A 17,057-nucleotide genomic window follows, 5' to 3' on the forward strand; every position below is an offset into this window, starting at 1 on the left:
CACTTGTCCCCACCACATCATGCAACTCTAACACTATCCTCATGATCACTGCCTTCATCACCACTTTTACCAGAATCGCACACTACAGCACTCACATCAAATAGTTCTGTCCGTATCTCGCTATCATCCAACCCGAGGCGGCGGTGCTTGGTTGGGGTGGAAGATGCTAGCGACCTAGCATCAGAGGTTGAGGGTCGACTGGCCATAGCGACAGGGTAATGCATACTGACCACGCTGAGCCCACCCACGCTACCCTGCGTGTGGCGTGACAGACAAAGAGTCATGCTGGAACCTGTTAACCTGCGCTGTGCATTCAAACATCGGCGTGAAAAGGCGCGCGTTTTGGAATGTCAGCCAGGGCGCATCAAACCGGGGCGTAAGGGTTAAAGGATCAAAGATTAACTTTCCTCATTGACTACAATATGTCCAGTCTGCTTTTCAAAAGAGTCAGTGAATCAACATGGGAGCAGAAGTTTACATTAGGATTGTTTGAAATCCTCAAGAGAATATCCTAAGAATTAACAATGAGCCTGCAGTGGCTGAGTTTCTTTGTCTCACTTCAGGACCTCATCACCTGGATGAAGTGGAGGTTGTTGTGGGAGGGGATATTGGATCAATGAGTTACTCACAACTATCAACACTCCTGCAGAAGTTGGAGCTGTTCCTCCACACAGGTGACAGCGTTGTAGCTATACACCTCATCTCACTTACTGGACTTCCTCATTCAGGTTTGTATGGCTAATTTTAGTTTTGTTTTTATTTTCTTGAATTACTGATTCTGAATGTACATACATGTATCCTCGATAATCACAGGTTTAGGTTCCAGAAAACTACTGTGATAAGCAAAACTGTACATACCGAAACACAACATATGGGAAAAATTAGTTTCGTCCCTCGACCCCAAAGAAGCATCCTCTAACTGACCAAAATATACCTTAAAAAATGTGTATGTATACTAAAAATATAATACAAGTAATATCTTAAGCATGGAGCACTAAACCAACCACAACAGAGCGGGGAAACAAATGCTGTTACTGGAAGCTGGCGCCACAAGATCTCTTGGCAGTCACTGCTACCACTGGCTCTCACAGACCCGCCACTGTTCCTTGATAACCCAGATCAATCGATGATAAACGTACACATGGTCACAATTGAGGATACCGTGATAAGCCAAATCAGCGATTATTGGGTCCCGTGATTATAGAGGATACATGTACCACTTTGTTTATCTTTTATTTTATTCATTTTTTTATCTAACATTATATTGCAAATGGCAACTCCACTCTGGCACATGGTTTCAAGTCCACGAGTCAGTCAAGCTCAGCGCAGTCAGGGGCCACTCATGCCAGTAAACGCTATAGGGAGATGGGAGGAATAATTATTATTACAGTAAAACCTCAATTAACCGACCACATATGGGGGGAAGGGGCCGACGGATAATCGAAAAGGTAGGTTCATAGTACATCAAGTCTACAGAAATAAAACATACATTTTCAAAGTACCTTTCCCTTACCTACCTCATTTAAGTCCCTCTATTCATTTTTGTTCATTTGCCATTCATATTTCAATAGAATTTGCTTTAAAACATTAACCACTTTAGTAAAAAAATATGAACCAACACAGAAACCGTGAATAAAAAATGGAAACCAAGTCCAAGTCCCAGGTTGCTGATCTGACTTTCTGCCTCATTTACATACAATTGCAGTCTCAATTGTTTCTCTTACTATTGACAACACAACATACATACAGGTACATTGTTTTTCACTCTTGATTTTTTTTCATTTTTGCATTTCTTTATGGTTCTTTATTACTATTATTATTATTATTATTATTATTATTATTAATAATATTATTACATTATCGCCCCCCAGGCCCCGATGTGGGTCAGTGACCTATGCCCGGGTGGGCTAATCCCCGTAAAAAATAAATAAATGAATAAAATAAAATAAAAATTTTTTAGGGGTTCGGGATTGACGGTTAATCCGAAAGTCGGTTAATCGAGGTTTTACTGTATTTCATTTTGGTGCCGGTTGGTTGAGGCTGCCGGTTACCCAGACTCCGAATAACCAGAGTTCTGCTGTATTAACTCGGTTTTGGATCAGTTCATTTTTTGGCCTCTAGAACCAAACTAATTATTTCCATGTAAATCAATTAAACTATAATCTATGATTTGATAATTCACAATATCATCTGTTACCTAACCTGTGAATTATCACGATGCCACTGTACCACATGAGGTAGTGCAGTGGACAATGAAAGTTTGAGCTTGGGAGTGTCTTGTTCAAGTTGTTATGGCATTGTATGAGGGCTAAAGAAACTTTTGTCAGAGGAAATGGAAAAATTTGATATAATAGTATGGGTTCTTCGAGGCTATACAGTATTTTTAACTCCCTATGGGGCGAAAAAATAAGAATAAAAAGAAATTAATCCCTATGCCTCGGACTAGGGTGCCGCTGGCCTTACCCCTCACGTGGTGTAAATCGAGAAAATCAACTTTTCCCAAAATAATTTTTAACCATTTTAAATGATAAAACAATCAAGAAGAAGTAAGAAAAACTATATATTGACCCTCTAGAAACTTCCCTGGGGTCACAGTGGCAGGAAAATGGCAGCGCGAGGGAGATAAGGGGACAGCGTTGTTTTGATGGCGAGAACTCGTGGTCACTTACGCACTTCTTGGCCATTTTCTGCTTGCCTTTGTGTCCGGGATGGCCAGTAATGCATATATTTACTGATCATAATACTTAATTCCAATAAATAATTAATTTAGAATTTATTTTATTTGCATTATTTTTCATAGAAAGTGCTCAGCGACACACACACAGTCTGCCGCCAGGCTGTCTGGCTGTCTTTGAGTTTAGGAGAGCAAATAATGCATAAAAATAATTAGTGGAATAATAATTCCACAAATAAATACATTTGTAACATAATCTTAGCATTCTTTCCCGTAATACTACACTAGTTTTAGCAATATTACTTTGATACAACATGATAAAATGAAACAAACAACAGTAGGTACAGTAAGTCCTCGCTTAACGTTGGGGCTACATTCCTAATAATGCGACGTTATATGAAACAGCGTTAAGCGGATCAATTTTCCCCATAAGAAATAGATAAAATACGGGAGTTACGTTCCTGAGCCTCCCCGCTGCTTCCATAAATACGTGCATATACAGTTGTACCCCACTTAACGCGGTCAATAGAACCCAGAGGGTCCCGTGTTAAGTGAAATCCGCATTAAGTGAACAACAGAACATATGGGATTAATTCCAATAGAAACCGGCCCGACCCCCAAACTCCAGTTTTTGAAGGCACATACCTATGTTGTAGTAAAAATAACATCTTAATTTTATGATGGTACATGCACACAATTAATACTTAAGAGAAATAGAGAAATACAGTCGCCAAGTTAATGTCCATTCAAATAATGGACTCAACTCCCTCCCCTCTCACACTACACAGCCGGCTAACAGATGGTCGGTCGGTCCCTCCCTCCCCCCCCCACCCCCCACCAACCGTCCCAAGGAGATGTGTGGGATAACCTCAAACTAAAGTTAGGAAAATATAATTGACATTGCTGGATTCCTTGTAAGACCAGGAATATTTTGAATATAAATGTCATATTTTTGCACAAAAGATAACAGTTACCTAGAGAAAAATTTTTATCTAAAAATTGGAAGTTTAAAGCAAAATATATGATGTTTATATTCAAAATGATCACCAAATTATAAGAATTCCAGCAATGTAAATTATATTCTGACCGGGTAATTTGTATGAATTTTATGAGCTAAAACAAATATCTTCAGTTAATAAAAAAAAAAATAATCTTCACAACACTATCTGTCAATCAAAGTACCCCACCTTGCCTCTCCCCCTCTTCCAACCACGCGGTCAGTCCCAACCCTCCCCCCCACCCCCCACCAATCCTCCTTTCCAGGGTTTTTAACATTTAGTATTAAATAATACCTCAGATTAAAGTTAGGATAATATAATTGACATTGCTGGATTCCTTGAAAGACCAGGAATATTTTGAATATAAATGTCATATATTTTGCACAAAAGATAACATAGTTAATTTGAGAAAAATTTTTATCTAAAATTTGTATGTCTAATGCAAAAATATGATGTTTATATTCAAAATGATCATCAAATTATAAGAATTCCAGCAATGTAAATTATATTCAGACCGGATAATTTGTATGAATACTATGAGCTAAAACAAATATCTTCAGTTAAAAAAAAAATAATTCTTCACAGGGTAACAGATGGTCGGTCGGTCCCTCCCTCCCCCCCACCCCCCACCAACCGTCCCAAGGAGATGTGTGGGATAACCACTAAATTTTAATAAATAATACCTCAAACTAAAGTTAGGATAATATAATTGACATTGCTGGATTCCTTGTAAGACCAGGAATATTTTGAATATAAATGTCATATATTTTGCACAAAAGATACCATAGTTACCTAGAACAATTTTTTTATCTAAAAATTGTAAGTTTAAAGCAAAATATATGATGTTTATATTCAAAATGATCACCAAATTATAAGAATTCCAGCAATGTAAATTATATTCTGGCCTGGTAATTTGTATGAATTTTATGAGCTAAAACAGGCAGTCAGGCAGGGTGGCGGGTGGGGCAAATCTAAAAATAGCGTCTCGGACACTCACCGCGTATATGTGGAAAAAATCCGCGTTAAGTGAAAGTTCAGCTTTGGCAAGGCACCGCGTATATACGAAAACGCGTTAAGTGAAACCGCGTTAGGCGGGTAAAACTGTACATAAAATCATTGCCATTTCAATAGAAAATAGTATAGTACAGTACTTTATTAAGTTTGTATTGGTACTCACCGATGGGCGGTGGTGGAGGCGAGTGTGTGGTGGGTAGTGAAGCAGAGGAGGCGGATGGCGGGAGTGGAAGAGGAGGAGGGCTGGAGCAGAGGAGGAGGGTGGGAGCAGAGGTGGCGGGAGGAGGAGGGTGGTGAGTCACTGAGACTATGCGGCTGCCTCCTCCTCCCCGCTGACTGGGGTACCTCCACCGCTGTTTGCTCCTCCTCCGTTGTTGTTTGCTCCTCCTCCATTGTTGTTTGCTCCTCCTCGGCTGCTTTGCTCCTACTCGGCTGCTTTGTGCTTCTCCTCGGCTGCCGTTGTTGTGAAGAAGCTGCTTCTGCCGTCCTGCGACGAACAAATGAATCCAGTGTTGACTATTTGGTGCTACTCTTCTTCCTCTCCTTATAGATCTCAGTAACAACCAAAACTGTCATTAATTTGCATGGAACCTTTGAGCTACGTTCTTCGTTTGGGTCGTCATCTATAAGGATTTGCATTGCTTGCTTGAACATGTTGAACGATTTTCCCAGCCTCTGAAAGTTAGCGTCATTGAGGTTCTTTCTTGCCGCCGCTGCCTCCAACGGGACTGTGTTCTGTTAGTTGTTGCAGATCTTCGTTGGTGAGCTCTTCTGTATGGGATGCCAAGACGTCCTCAATATTCTCTGATTCCAGCCTGTCTAGCCAAGTTGAGGATATCCCTATTCACAGCTAGGACTAAGTTCGTGAATCCCGTAAAACTGTTGATGCACTCGGGCCACAATTTACGCCACACACCATTCAGGCAACTTTCTGAAACCTCTTCCCATGCCTTGCCAATGTTGTCAGTTGCATGAAGAATGTTGAAGCCGCGCCAATATTCTCGGATCGTGGGTTTGTTTTCTCCGTCTGTAGCCTTGAACAGTTGGTCATGGTACGGCGTAAATAATACGCCTTGAATGCGGCGATGACGCCTTGGTCCATAGGCTGCATCAGTGCTGTCGTGTTGGGAGGCAGGAATACAACTTTTACACTGTCATGCAAGTCATTGAGACTGGGAGGATGAGCTGGCGCATTGTCACGATCAGAAGAATTTTGAAGTCAAGGTTCTCCTTGGCACAGTATTCCTTCAGTGCAGGGATGGTGTACACGTTTAACCACTGGCTAAATATGGCGCTCGTTATCCATGCCTTTTTGTTTGCCTTGTAGATCACAGGAAGGTGATCCTTAGAGTAACCTTTCAGGGCCTGTGGGTTAGCAGCGTGAGAAATCAACATCAGCTTCAGCTTAAAGTCACCAGCAGCGTTCGCGCCAAGCAGCAGCATCAAGCGGTCTTTTGCCACTTTAAACATGGCGCTCTTTTCTCCTCCTTGGAGATATAGGTCCTTCCAGGCATCCTCTTCCAAAAAAGACCAGTCTCATCCACTTTGAAGATTTGTTTCATCGAGTAGCCTCCTTCCTGGATAATCCATTTGAATTCTGGTGGGAATGTCTCGGCAGCAACTGTATCTGAACTGGCAGCTTCATCAGTCATCTTAATATTGTGGAAGTTATAACGATGTTTAAATCGTTGAAACCAGCCTCGGCTGGCCTTAAGGTCTCTTCCTTCGATCCTTCACCCTCTGTTTCCTTCACGTCGTCAAATAAGGATCTGGCCTTATGCTGGATAACCATAAGGCTCACAGGCACATTGCATTGATTCTGGTCCTCCATCCACATAGCTGGCATCTTTTCCACCTTTTGTATCACAGTGCTTCTAGTAATGAAGTTGTTTTAGTTGCACTCAGAGTAGTATTACTTCCAGCACAAACCTTAATCTTGTCAGAGTTGGTCCGGATTTTCAGAGCAAGGGTAATGACAGTACGCTTACCTCTTCACTACACTAGCATCAGTAGCACTTGATGGACACTTGAAGCTATTTTGATTGGTTATAGTATAGTTTTAGAGCAAAACACTTAAGCACACACGAATGATGTGAAGTAATAACAGAGACTGGCTTAGGATGCTGTGACGCTCCTGGCGAGGAGAGGGCAGTGTGCCGAGCCAAGAGAGATGTGAGCGCTACAGACAAGAGCAGGTGATGCACCATAGAAAGTAGTTCGGACGACGCAAAACGATCGAGTATCTGATCCCGGACATTTAACAAATTTTGGGTCTCTAAAGTATCACAGAAAATTCTAAACAACGTTATACGAGGATGCACTGTACTTTCATTCCAGAAGCTTCCCTGTGGTCGAGCGTGCGGTGTAACTTGCAAATAGTCACGCTGGAACCTGATGACCCTTGCTGGGCATTCAAACAACCTATAAAAGGCGCGTTCCAAAACGTCAAACGGGGTGCCCTAGATGATTGTTCCGGAATATCGACCGGGGCTTAGGAGTTAAAAATAGAAAAGAAAAAGATTATATTAATCTACACCACGAAGATGCAGGAACACCAGCCTTAAAGTGAGACAATGTATGAGTGTGGAAACACAGAAGAAGGCAGAGCATTCCACAGTTTGGCTGTGTGTGGAAAGAAGGATGTACTATAACGGGTTATTCCAGTGTGACCGACAGCCACAGAGAGAAACGGTGGGCACCATGGGCAAGACGCCGAGATGAGCCATGGCGCCAAAGGATGCCAAATCCACCGAACACTCAAAGTACCTGTAAGGAAGGCAACATTATGCAAAGAGAAAGGGAAGAAAGATTATCAACTAAAGGAGGAGAGTATTAAGACGTAAATGCCCATCTAACAGTTGGACAGACGAAGAGCCACTAGATATGAGAGCAGTACTCCAAGTTAGGACGAATGAACTTTATATACTTGAAGCAACTGCTCGGGAGTGAAGTAGCTACGGCATCTGTACAGAATTCTCAGCCGAGGCAGCTTTAGCAATGTTGAGGATGTGTGACTTCCATGACATTTGAGGAAATGGTGAGGCTTAGCATATCTATTTTAGAATTTGGGAAAATGCTTGTGGCCTGAAATGTGATTGGTAGGAAATCATCTAATTTGGAAAGTGTAATTGGTAAATACTGAGTTTTATTACTTTTGAATTTAACCAAGTTTTTACCTCCCAATTCGGAGATGCTGCACATATCCTACATTGATAGATGAAATGATATCAGCACTAGAAATGGATCTAGTTTGAGAATTAGGGGGAAGGAAGAAATGTGAAGAAGAGTGGAGAGTAGAATCATCAGCATAAGAATGGATAGAATTAGTCGTAGTTTGCGGCACTATTTTGAGATTCCAGGTCTGATCTGCCCTGGACATTGTTGTATGGATGAGAACCTAATGTTGATAGCATATAGTATTGAAGAGGTTGTGGTAAATTTAAGGAATGGAAAGATGAAATGGAGTCGAGGGATATGAGAGTGCATATAAACAATGGTAATGATTATTGGTGGCATTGTTCAAGGACATGTGGTTGAAAGTAGAAAATGGTCATGTGCTATTAGAAAGAAGGTTGTTTGCAACAACTCAGCAATGTGCAGCGAGGCATTGAATATGGAAGGTGTGTACACAAGAGTGGTGTAAATGGTAGACTGCAGGATGTTGCACACTTGAAGTGTGCTGTGTGTGCAGGTGATCATGAACCCTTAGTAAGGTTGGAAAATTTCAACATCTTATATATCCTGGGACTGTGTCAAGGAATTTTGCTACCTGGATGACATGTTCAGTGCTGGAAGTGGTGCTATTACCTTAGTTGTAATAGTCAGAAGTATGGAAGAAGTTTAGGGCGGTGTAGCATTAACTTACAACAAGAGGATCTTCTCTTCTTGTAGAAAGATGTACAGCATGCAACCAGTATGAGAAGTGTGATGTTGTCTGGTCATAAACAAGGGCAATGAAAGGTGATGACATACCTACACTTGAGTGAGCTGATATGAGAATTTTGAGATGGATGCCTTTTGCTGAAGTGTTTTTGCTTTAATGTTGCTAAATATAATGAGAAATTTTTCTGGTCATATACAATATATTAAACTAATGAAATAATGCAACTAAAGACTATTATTTATACATCAAAAGAATAAGGTGCAGGAAACATAACTTTATAAAGAAGACAAAATGTGAAAAGAAGCCAGGGCTTAAATGTCAGTGCAGGATCTTTATAAAATAATAATAATAATAATAATAATAATAATAATAATAATAATAATAATAATATAATAATAATAATAATAATACAGGTTGCCTCTCTAGTCGGCATTCGCTGGTTCGAACTCCGTGGTCCGAACAATTTTAGTTTGCCCAATAGGTAGATAGGCAGCTATTATTATTATTTTATTTATTATTTATATATTTTTTCTTATCTGGTTATTTATTATTATTACGAAATGTTTTGCTACCAGGCCCCAATGTGGTCGTTATTTATGCCCGGTGGTATAATTCGTAAAACAACAACAACAACAAAGCGCGGAAATTAAGGTTTGTTTACATCCGCAGTTGGCTTCTCAATCTCTGTGTTTGTCTATACAGAGTACAACATTTTAACTCTTCAATATATATGAGCAGTAAATAAGTTGTGCTTTCATTATTCTTATGTAGAATAATAATGATATGTTTTCGATGTCACTCACTTAGTCTGTATGATCTCCTTTTGTTTTACCATTAATGGTTAACTACTTCCATTGTTCCATTTAGTAACATTAAATAACATTACTTAAACAACCGTATTAATTGTTTGCATTAATTTTACTGGCTACAATAAGGTTTTATTTTATTCAGTTTTATATGTGAAGACCAGTCAGTCACTGGTTTTGTAATCAACGAAAACAATGCTGTCTCATTTCTTCGTGTTTTAATATTCTACATTATTATTAATGAATTATATTGCTCATTTTGCACACATAAACATTAATTCAATCAAAAGGCATTCAGTAATAAACTAATAGATCTTTATACATAAGAAATGATCGTTGCCGCGTCGTCTGAATGTTGACAGCCGTTCAAACCTTGGAAATTCTAGTTTGACGTCAAAATTTTAATTGTGTAGTGTTTTTTGTCAAATAAAAGCGTTGGATAAAACTTCGAAAATTTGAAGCTACTGTCGACATTTAGCCCTTCAATATGTCTTCAAAGACCGCCAGATGAAAGTGGTGCTAGTGCTTCCAGTGGATACAAGTCACTATCTATCCAGGAAAAGGTGAATTCCATGGTCCTGCACGGTCAGGTCCCAAGGTTGCATAGAGAGGTACAACCTGTAATAATTATGTTTTATTGAAAGAGCATGGCGGCGAAGGGCGAAAATACTCTGATTACATAATTAGGGGTTGGTCTCTTGATTTACAAATAATATACAAGTAACATAAAGTGATAAAAATATGATATATAATAACTAGTTGGGGGGAGCTCAAACTACAGGGCATTTCAACATTGTGACAGTGCAAAAAGTAAGATTGACTGGGAGTGGATACACTGGTTGATTACAAGTTATTGATAATTTTTACAATGATTTAGAGCTGGGCTGTTTTTACTTCGATCGGTTGTACTCGTATGGGCTGGATGCAGTTGTGAGTGTCGGTCAGCAATTCTAGGCAGCCGGATCTCAGGTGGTAGTGGGAGCTGGTGTGAGGATAGCGAAGTTTCTCACCAAATTTGCAGATGAGGTCATGGCGATGGTCAGAGAGAGCCGAAAGGGTCAGTGTGTTGAGCGCTTCTTGATATGTGGAGTGTGCGAGGGAAAGCACTGTACAGTACAGGTACTGTATATAAAGCAATTTGTGGATTAATTCCAGTCATTAGTCAGAGTCCTGGGAACCATCAGTTTCACTATGTAAATGTCTGATTTAGAGATTTTACAAGTAATGCAATCATTATCATCCTTTTTTAATTTTTTTGGTGAAACTTGAAAGTTTTACAAGCAATGAAAGTTTGCTAAATATGAAGATGTTTGAAAACCAAGTGAGAATTATAAAGATGTGTGATAAACCAATTCAGAATATGAAGATGTCTGATAAACCAAGAGAGAATGTGAAGATGTTTGATAAACCAAGAAAGAATGTGAAGACGTTTGATAAACCAAGAGATTATGTGAAGAAATTATTGTTTGTACAGGATCTGAGTAAAACTTAACATCAGTATTAGTGTTAAGCATGATACTGAAACTTTAATTGCATTAGATAATCATTTTGACATTTTGCTTATAACAGGTCATGTGACACTAACATTCTGCCTATGCTGGGAAAGAGGTTGTCAAGGGACCAGATATTGTATCAATGCTTGGCATCAGGTTATGTCAGAATCTTCAGAGCTGCTGGATCTGCCTCTCCTCTCTGTTGATACAGTTGTTTGCCAGAATAACTGCTCAGGTAATTGAAATTAAATAAATAGTACATTAATTATTTGTAGAACATAGAATATTTACATTCTTGTCTTTGGGTTTTAATTAAATGGCAATATTTTTTTTATAGTGTTATCTGGAGAAGAAAAAATTACTCATGTTTGCATTCCAGGTCACGAAGGAGTGCATTCAAGCAACTAGAGAGTGTCGTTTGCACCTGGTGGATGGAGTCCTTCATCCGACGTCACATGAAGATGGGATGGAAATTGTATTATGTGGTAGATTGAAATGTTGTTATTTTAAGAAGATGTCAAATAAATTAATATGCTGTCTCCTTCATAATGCAGTTTAGGTTAACAGAACTTTTTTCAAGCCTAAGATTTATACATATTCATCACTTTATTATGCAAATTCCTTCTCATATAATTGTCATTATTCACTCATTTAAGCTTTAATCATACTGTACTGTATTTTTATTTTGTATTTAATGTTCAGCTAATACAGTATCTCTTGTACTGTACTTCATGGATTTGCCATTATTCCAAAATGCAGTATTTTTCACAGGCTGTATAAATTTAGCCAGTCTCCCTCTCTCCCTCACCTCACCCTCCCTCTTTCTCCCACCCTCCCTTTTCTCCCTCCCTCTTTCTCCCTCTACCCTGTCTCTATCTTCCTTCCTCCCTCCCCTGCCTCTACCCCATTCCTCCCTGCCTCTATCCCCCTTCCTTTCTCCCTCTACCCCATTCCTCCCCTCCACCCACCTATCTCACCACCCACTTCTGCCACCCACCTACCCCACCACCCACCTACCCCAACCAACCAACCCCACCAACCACCCAACCCACCCAACCAACCCAGTCCCAACCAACCCACCCCAACCAACCCAACCCCACCAACCAACCCAACCCCAACCAACCAGCCCACCCACCAACCAACCCCACCAACCCAACCCACCCAACCAACCCAACCCATCCCAACCAACCCAACCCAACCGTACCCAACCCAACCCCAACCAACCAACCCAACCACCAACCCACCCACCCAACCAACCCACCCACCACCACCAACCCAACCCCACCAACCCACCCCACCAACCCACCCAACCAACCCACCCAACCCACCAACCCAACCCTCCACCCACCCACCCTGCACCCAACCCACCAACCAACCCACTCCACCAACCACCCAACCCAACTCCACCCAACCCCACCTCACCCACCAACCCACCCAACCCAATCCACCCATCCCAACCACCCACCCACCCCACCACCACCCACCCATCAACCCAACCCACCCCAACCAACTTCACCCACCCCAACTAACCCAACCTGTTTTCACCTCCAATCTCAACCCACCCAACCCAATCCCAACCCTCCAACCCAACCCAACCACCCACCCAACCCCAACTCCAACCCAACCAACCCAACCCAACCCACCCACCCAACCCACCAACCACCCACCCACCCAACCCCACCACCCACCCACCCCACCAACCCACCCACCCCACCAACCACCCACCCACCACACCCACCCACCCCACCACCCACCCACCCCACCACTCACCTACTCCACCACACCCACCCACCCCACCTCCACCCACCACCTCCACCCACCCCACCTCCACCTCCACCCACCTCCACACACTCCACCACCAACCCAACCCAACCAACCAACCCAACCCAACCAACCACCAACCACCCAACCCAACCAACCCAACCCAACCCAACCCAACCACCTACACCAACCCAACCAACCCACCCAACCCAACCAACCCACCCACCCAACCCCAACCAACCCACCCACCCCACCCACCCAACCCACCCTCCACCCACCCCACCACCCACCCACCCCACCACCACCCACTCCACCACCCACCCACCCCACCACCACCCACTCCACCACCCACCTGCACCCCACCCCACCCACACCCCCCCACCCAACCCAACCCCACCACCCAACCCATCGACCCAACCCACCCCACACCCATCCCACCCAACCCAACCCACACCTCCACCCACCCACCAACCAACCCAACCCTCCATCCACCCACCACCCACCCACCCCACCACCCACCCACCCCCACCACCCACCCACCCCACCACCCACCCAAATCCCCACCACCCACCCACCCGACCACACCCACCCACTCCACCACCCACCCACCCCACCTCCACTCCACCCCACCTCCACCACCCCACCTCCACCTAACCCAACCAACCAACCCATCCAACCAACCCCAACCACCAACCCAACCCAACCAACCCCAACCCACCCAACCCAACCCCACTAACCAACCACCCCACCCACCTCCACCCACCCAACCCACCCAACCCCAACCCTCCAACCCCAACCAACCCACCCACCCACCAACCCAACCCACCCAACCACCCACCCACCCCACCACCCCACCCACCCACCACCCACCCACTCCCCACCTCCACCACCCCACCACCCACCCACACTCCCCACCACCCAATCTACCCCACCACCCACCCACTCAACCAACCAACCCCATCCAACCCAACCAACCCAACCCAACCCAACCCAACCCCAACCCCAACCAACCCAACCCAACCCCAACCAACCCATCCCAACCAACCAACCCAACCAAACCAACCAACCCAACCCACCCAACCAACCCAACCCAACCCCACCAACCCACCCACCAACCCACCCAACCCAACCAACCAACCCAACCCCACCAACCCAACCCACCACCCACCCCAACCCCACCAACCCAAACCCACCACCACCCACCCCACCACCCACCCACCCCACCAACCCAACCCAACCAACCCAACCCCAACCAACCCATCCCCACCCCAACCAACCCCACCCAACCCACCAACCAACCCAACCCAACCTCCACCATCCCAACCAACCCAACCAACCAACCCAACCCACCCCACCCACCCCACCCACCCAACCCACCCACCCACCCCACCCACCCACCCCACCTTCCACCCACCCCACCTCCACCCACCCCACCACCACCCACTCCACCACCCACCCACTCCACCACCCAATCCACCCACCTCCACCCACCCACCACCCACCTAACTACCCAACCACCACCCACCCCACCAACCAACCAACCCAACCCACCCCACCCACCCCAACCTCCACCCACCCCACCAACCAGCAATCCACCAACCACCCACCCCACCAACCCAACCCACCAACCAACCCACCCCACCAACCCACCCACCCACACACCCACCCCACCTCCACCCACCCCACCACCCACCTACCCCACCACCCACCCAATCACCACCCACCTGCCACCACACCCATCCCCACCTCCACCCACCCCACCTTCCATCCACCCCACCTCCACCACCCCAACCAACCCAACCAACCAACCCAACCCAACCCCAACCCAACCCCAACCAACCAACCAACCACCAACCCACTCCCACCAACCAACCCATCCCAACCAACCCAACCCACCACCCCATCTAACCCATCACCACCCCAACCCAACTCCACCAACCCCAACCCCATCCCCACCCACCCCCACCAACTAACCCCACCACCAATCCACCCATCCCCACCACCCCACCTAACCCATCAACCACCCAACCCACCACCCACTAATTCACCAACCCAATCTACCCAACTAACCCACCCCACCCACCCACCACCAACCCAATCACCAATCCACCCACCCCACCAACCACCAACCAACTCAACCAACCCACACCCACCAACCACCCACCCCAACCAACCAACCCAACCCAACTCCACCCACAACCCACCCAACCCCAACCCACCAACCAACCCAACCCCAACCAACCATCCCACCCCAACCCATCCCACCACCACCCCACCCCAACCCACCCCACCCACCCACCCACCACCCACCCACTTCCACCAACCCCACCCACTCCACCACCACCCACCCCACCCCACCCACCCACCCCACCACCCACCCACCCCACCACCACCCACTCCACCACCCAACTCCACCCCACCACCCACCCACCCACCCCCACCCACTCCACCACCCACCCAATCTCCACCCACCCCACCAACCACCATCTCCACCCCAACCTCCACCACCCACCCAACCCACCCCACCACCACCCACTCCACCACCCACCCACCCCAATCCACCCACCCACCCCACCCACCCCACCCACCCACCCCACCCACCCCACCACCCCACCCACCCCAACCCACCCACCCCCACCCCACCCACCAATCCCCACCCCACCCACCCCACCCACCCCACCCACCCCACCCACCCCACCCACCCACCTCCACCCACCCACCCACCCCCACCCACCCACCCCACCCACCCCACCACCCCACCCCACCCCACCCACCCAATTTCCGACCCACCTCCCACCCACCACCCCCACCCACCCACCCACCCACCCCCACCCACCTCTAACCACCTGCTCCAACCCACACCCCCACCCAACCCACTCCACACCCCACCCCTCCACCCCCACCCCCACCCCACTCCACCCACCCACCTGTTCACCAACCCAATCCCAACCCCCCCAACAACCCACTCCCACTCCTCCCTCCCTCTCCTCCCCTCATCCTTCCTCCTCCTCCCCACCTTTCTACCCTCCACTCCCCATCTCCTCCTTTCCACCTCCCTTGCACTCCTCCCTCCTTCCCTCCTCCTCATCCCTCAATTCCCCTCTCTCCTTCACTTCATCTCCTGTCCTCCTCCTTCCTCTCCCTCACCCTCCTCCCCTACTCACCCTCCTCCTCCCTCACCCATCCTTCTCCTCCTCCCTCACCTCCTCCTCCTCCTCCCTCCCTCCCTCCCCTCCTTCCTCTCACTCTCCCCTCCCTCCTCCTTCCTCCCCTCCCCTCTTCCCCTCCTCCTCCCCCTCATACTCCCTAATTTCTCCTCTTCCCTTCTTAACTCTCTCCTCTCACTTCACCTCCTTCATTCTCCTTTTCCTACTTCCTCCCCTATTCCTCCCTTCCTTCCCCTTCCCTCCTCCCTAACCTCCCCCTCCTTCCTTCATCTCCTTCCCAGCTTTTACCTCCCCACTCTCCTCCATCACCTTCTCACACTCCCTTCCTTACCTCCTCACTCTCCCTCCTCTCCATCCTCTCCAGCCTCCTCCTCCCCACCTCCCCTCCCCTCCCTTCTCTCACCCTCCTCCCCTATTTTCTTCTTCCCTTGCCTCCCCTCCTCCCTCTCCACCCCCTCTCCATCTCTCCTCCCTCTCCCCCCTCTCTCCTCTTCCTTTCAGTTCTCTTCCCCAAGACCTAGGCTTTCCTCCTCTCCACCCACTCCTGACCTCACCCACCACCGACTTTGACCCACTGACTTGACCCCACGACTCCCCACCCATCTTGACTTGACCTACTCCATCCCCACCCCAACGACTTGACTCACTCTCTTACTCATCTCTTTGACCGACTCCACCCACCACACCCACTGACTCATGCACATCACTGACTCCCACCCATTAACCCATCCCACCACCTGACCCACCCACTCCACCCCACTCACCTGCAACCCTCCCCACCCACCCACCCATCTGGGCTCACACCACAATCACCCCACTCTCCCACCCACCACCCACACCATCCCTCCAACGACCCAACCCACTCCCCAACTCCACCGTCCCTGAACTGCCCACCCACCACCCAACCCAATCTACCCAATTTACCCACCCACCACCCAACTCTCATCCCCACCATCAATCTAACTCCCCACCCACCATCAATCTAACTTTCATCTACCACTCATCTGCATAACCCCACCACCCCACCCCACCACCCACCCAACCCCACCCACCCACCCCCCACCCCACCACCCAACCCCACCCCACCCACCCACCCACCCCCACCCCACACCCACCCCACCCCACCCACTCCACCCAACCCCCACCCCTGCACCACCCAACCCCCACCCCTGCTCCACTCCACCCAACCCCCCATCTCACCACACTCACCCACCTCCTTGACCCCACCACCCAGCACCCCCCATCTCCCACCATCACCCAC

General features: G+C 47.1%; 1 protein-coding gene across 1 annotated transcript in view; it reads left to right on the forward strand.

Moving 5' to 3' along the window:
- The window catches only part of LOC121863295 (dyslexia-associated protein KIAA0319-like protein), a gene marked incomplete in the record, with an annotated part of 150,473 nt that overhangs the window by 124,416 nt on the left and 9,000 nt on the right, over window positions 1-17,057 (forward strand). The window contains 2 exon segments of the mRNA XM_042361884.1: window positions 564-728; window positions 10,945-11,103. Coding sequence (XP_042217818.1) covers window positions 564-728; window positions 10,945-11,103 — 324 coding nt within the window.

This window comes from Homarus americanus, unplaced genomic scaffold, assembly GCF_018991925.1.
Source record: "Homarus americanus isolate GMGI-L3 unplaced genomic scaffold, GMGI_Hamer_2.0 scaffold46197, whole genome shotgun sequence".
In the NCBI taxonomy this organism is placed as follows: domain Eukaryota; kingdom Metazoa; phylum Arthropoda; class Malacostraca; order Decapoda; family Nephropidae; genus Homarus; species Homarus americanus.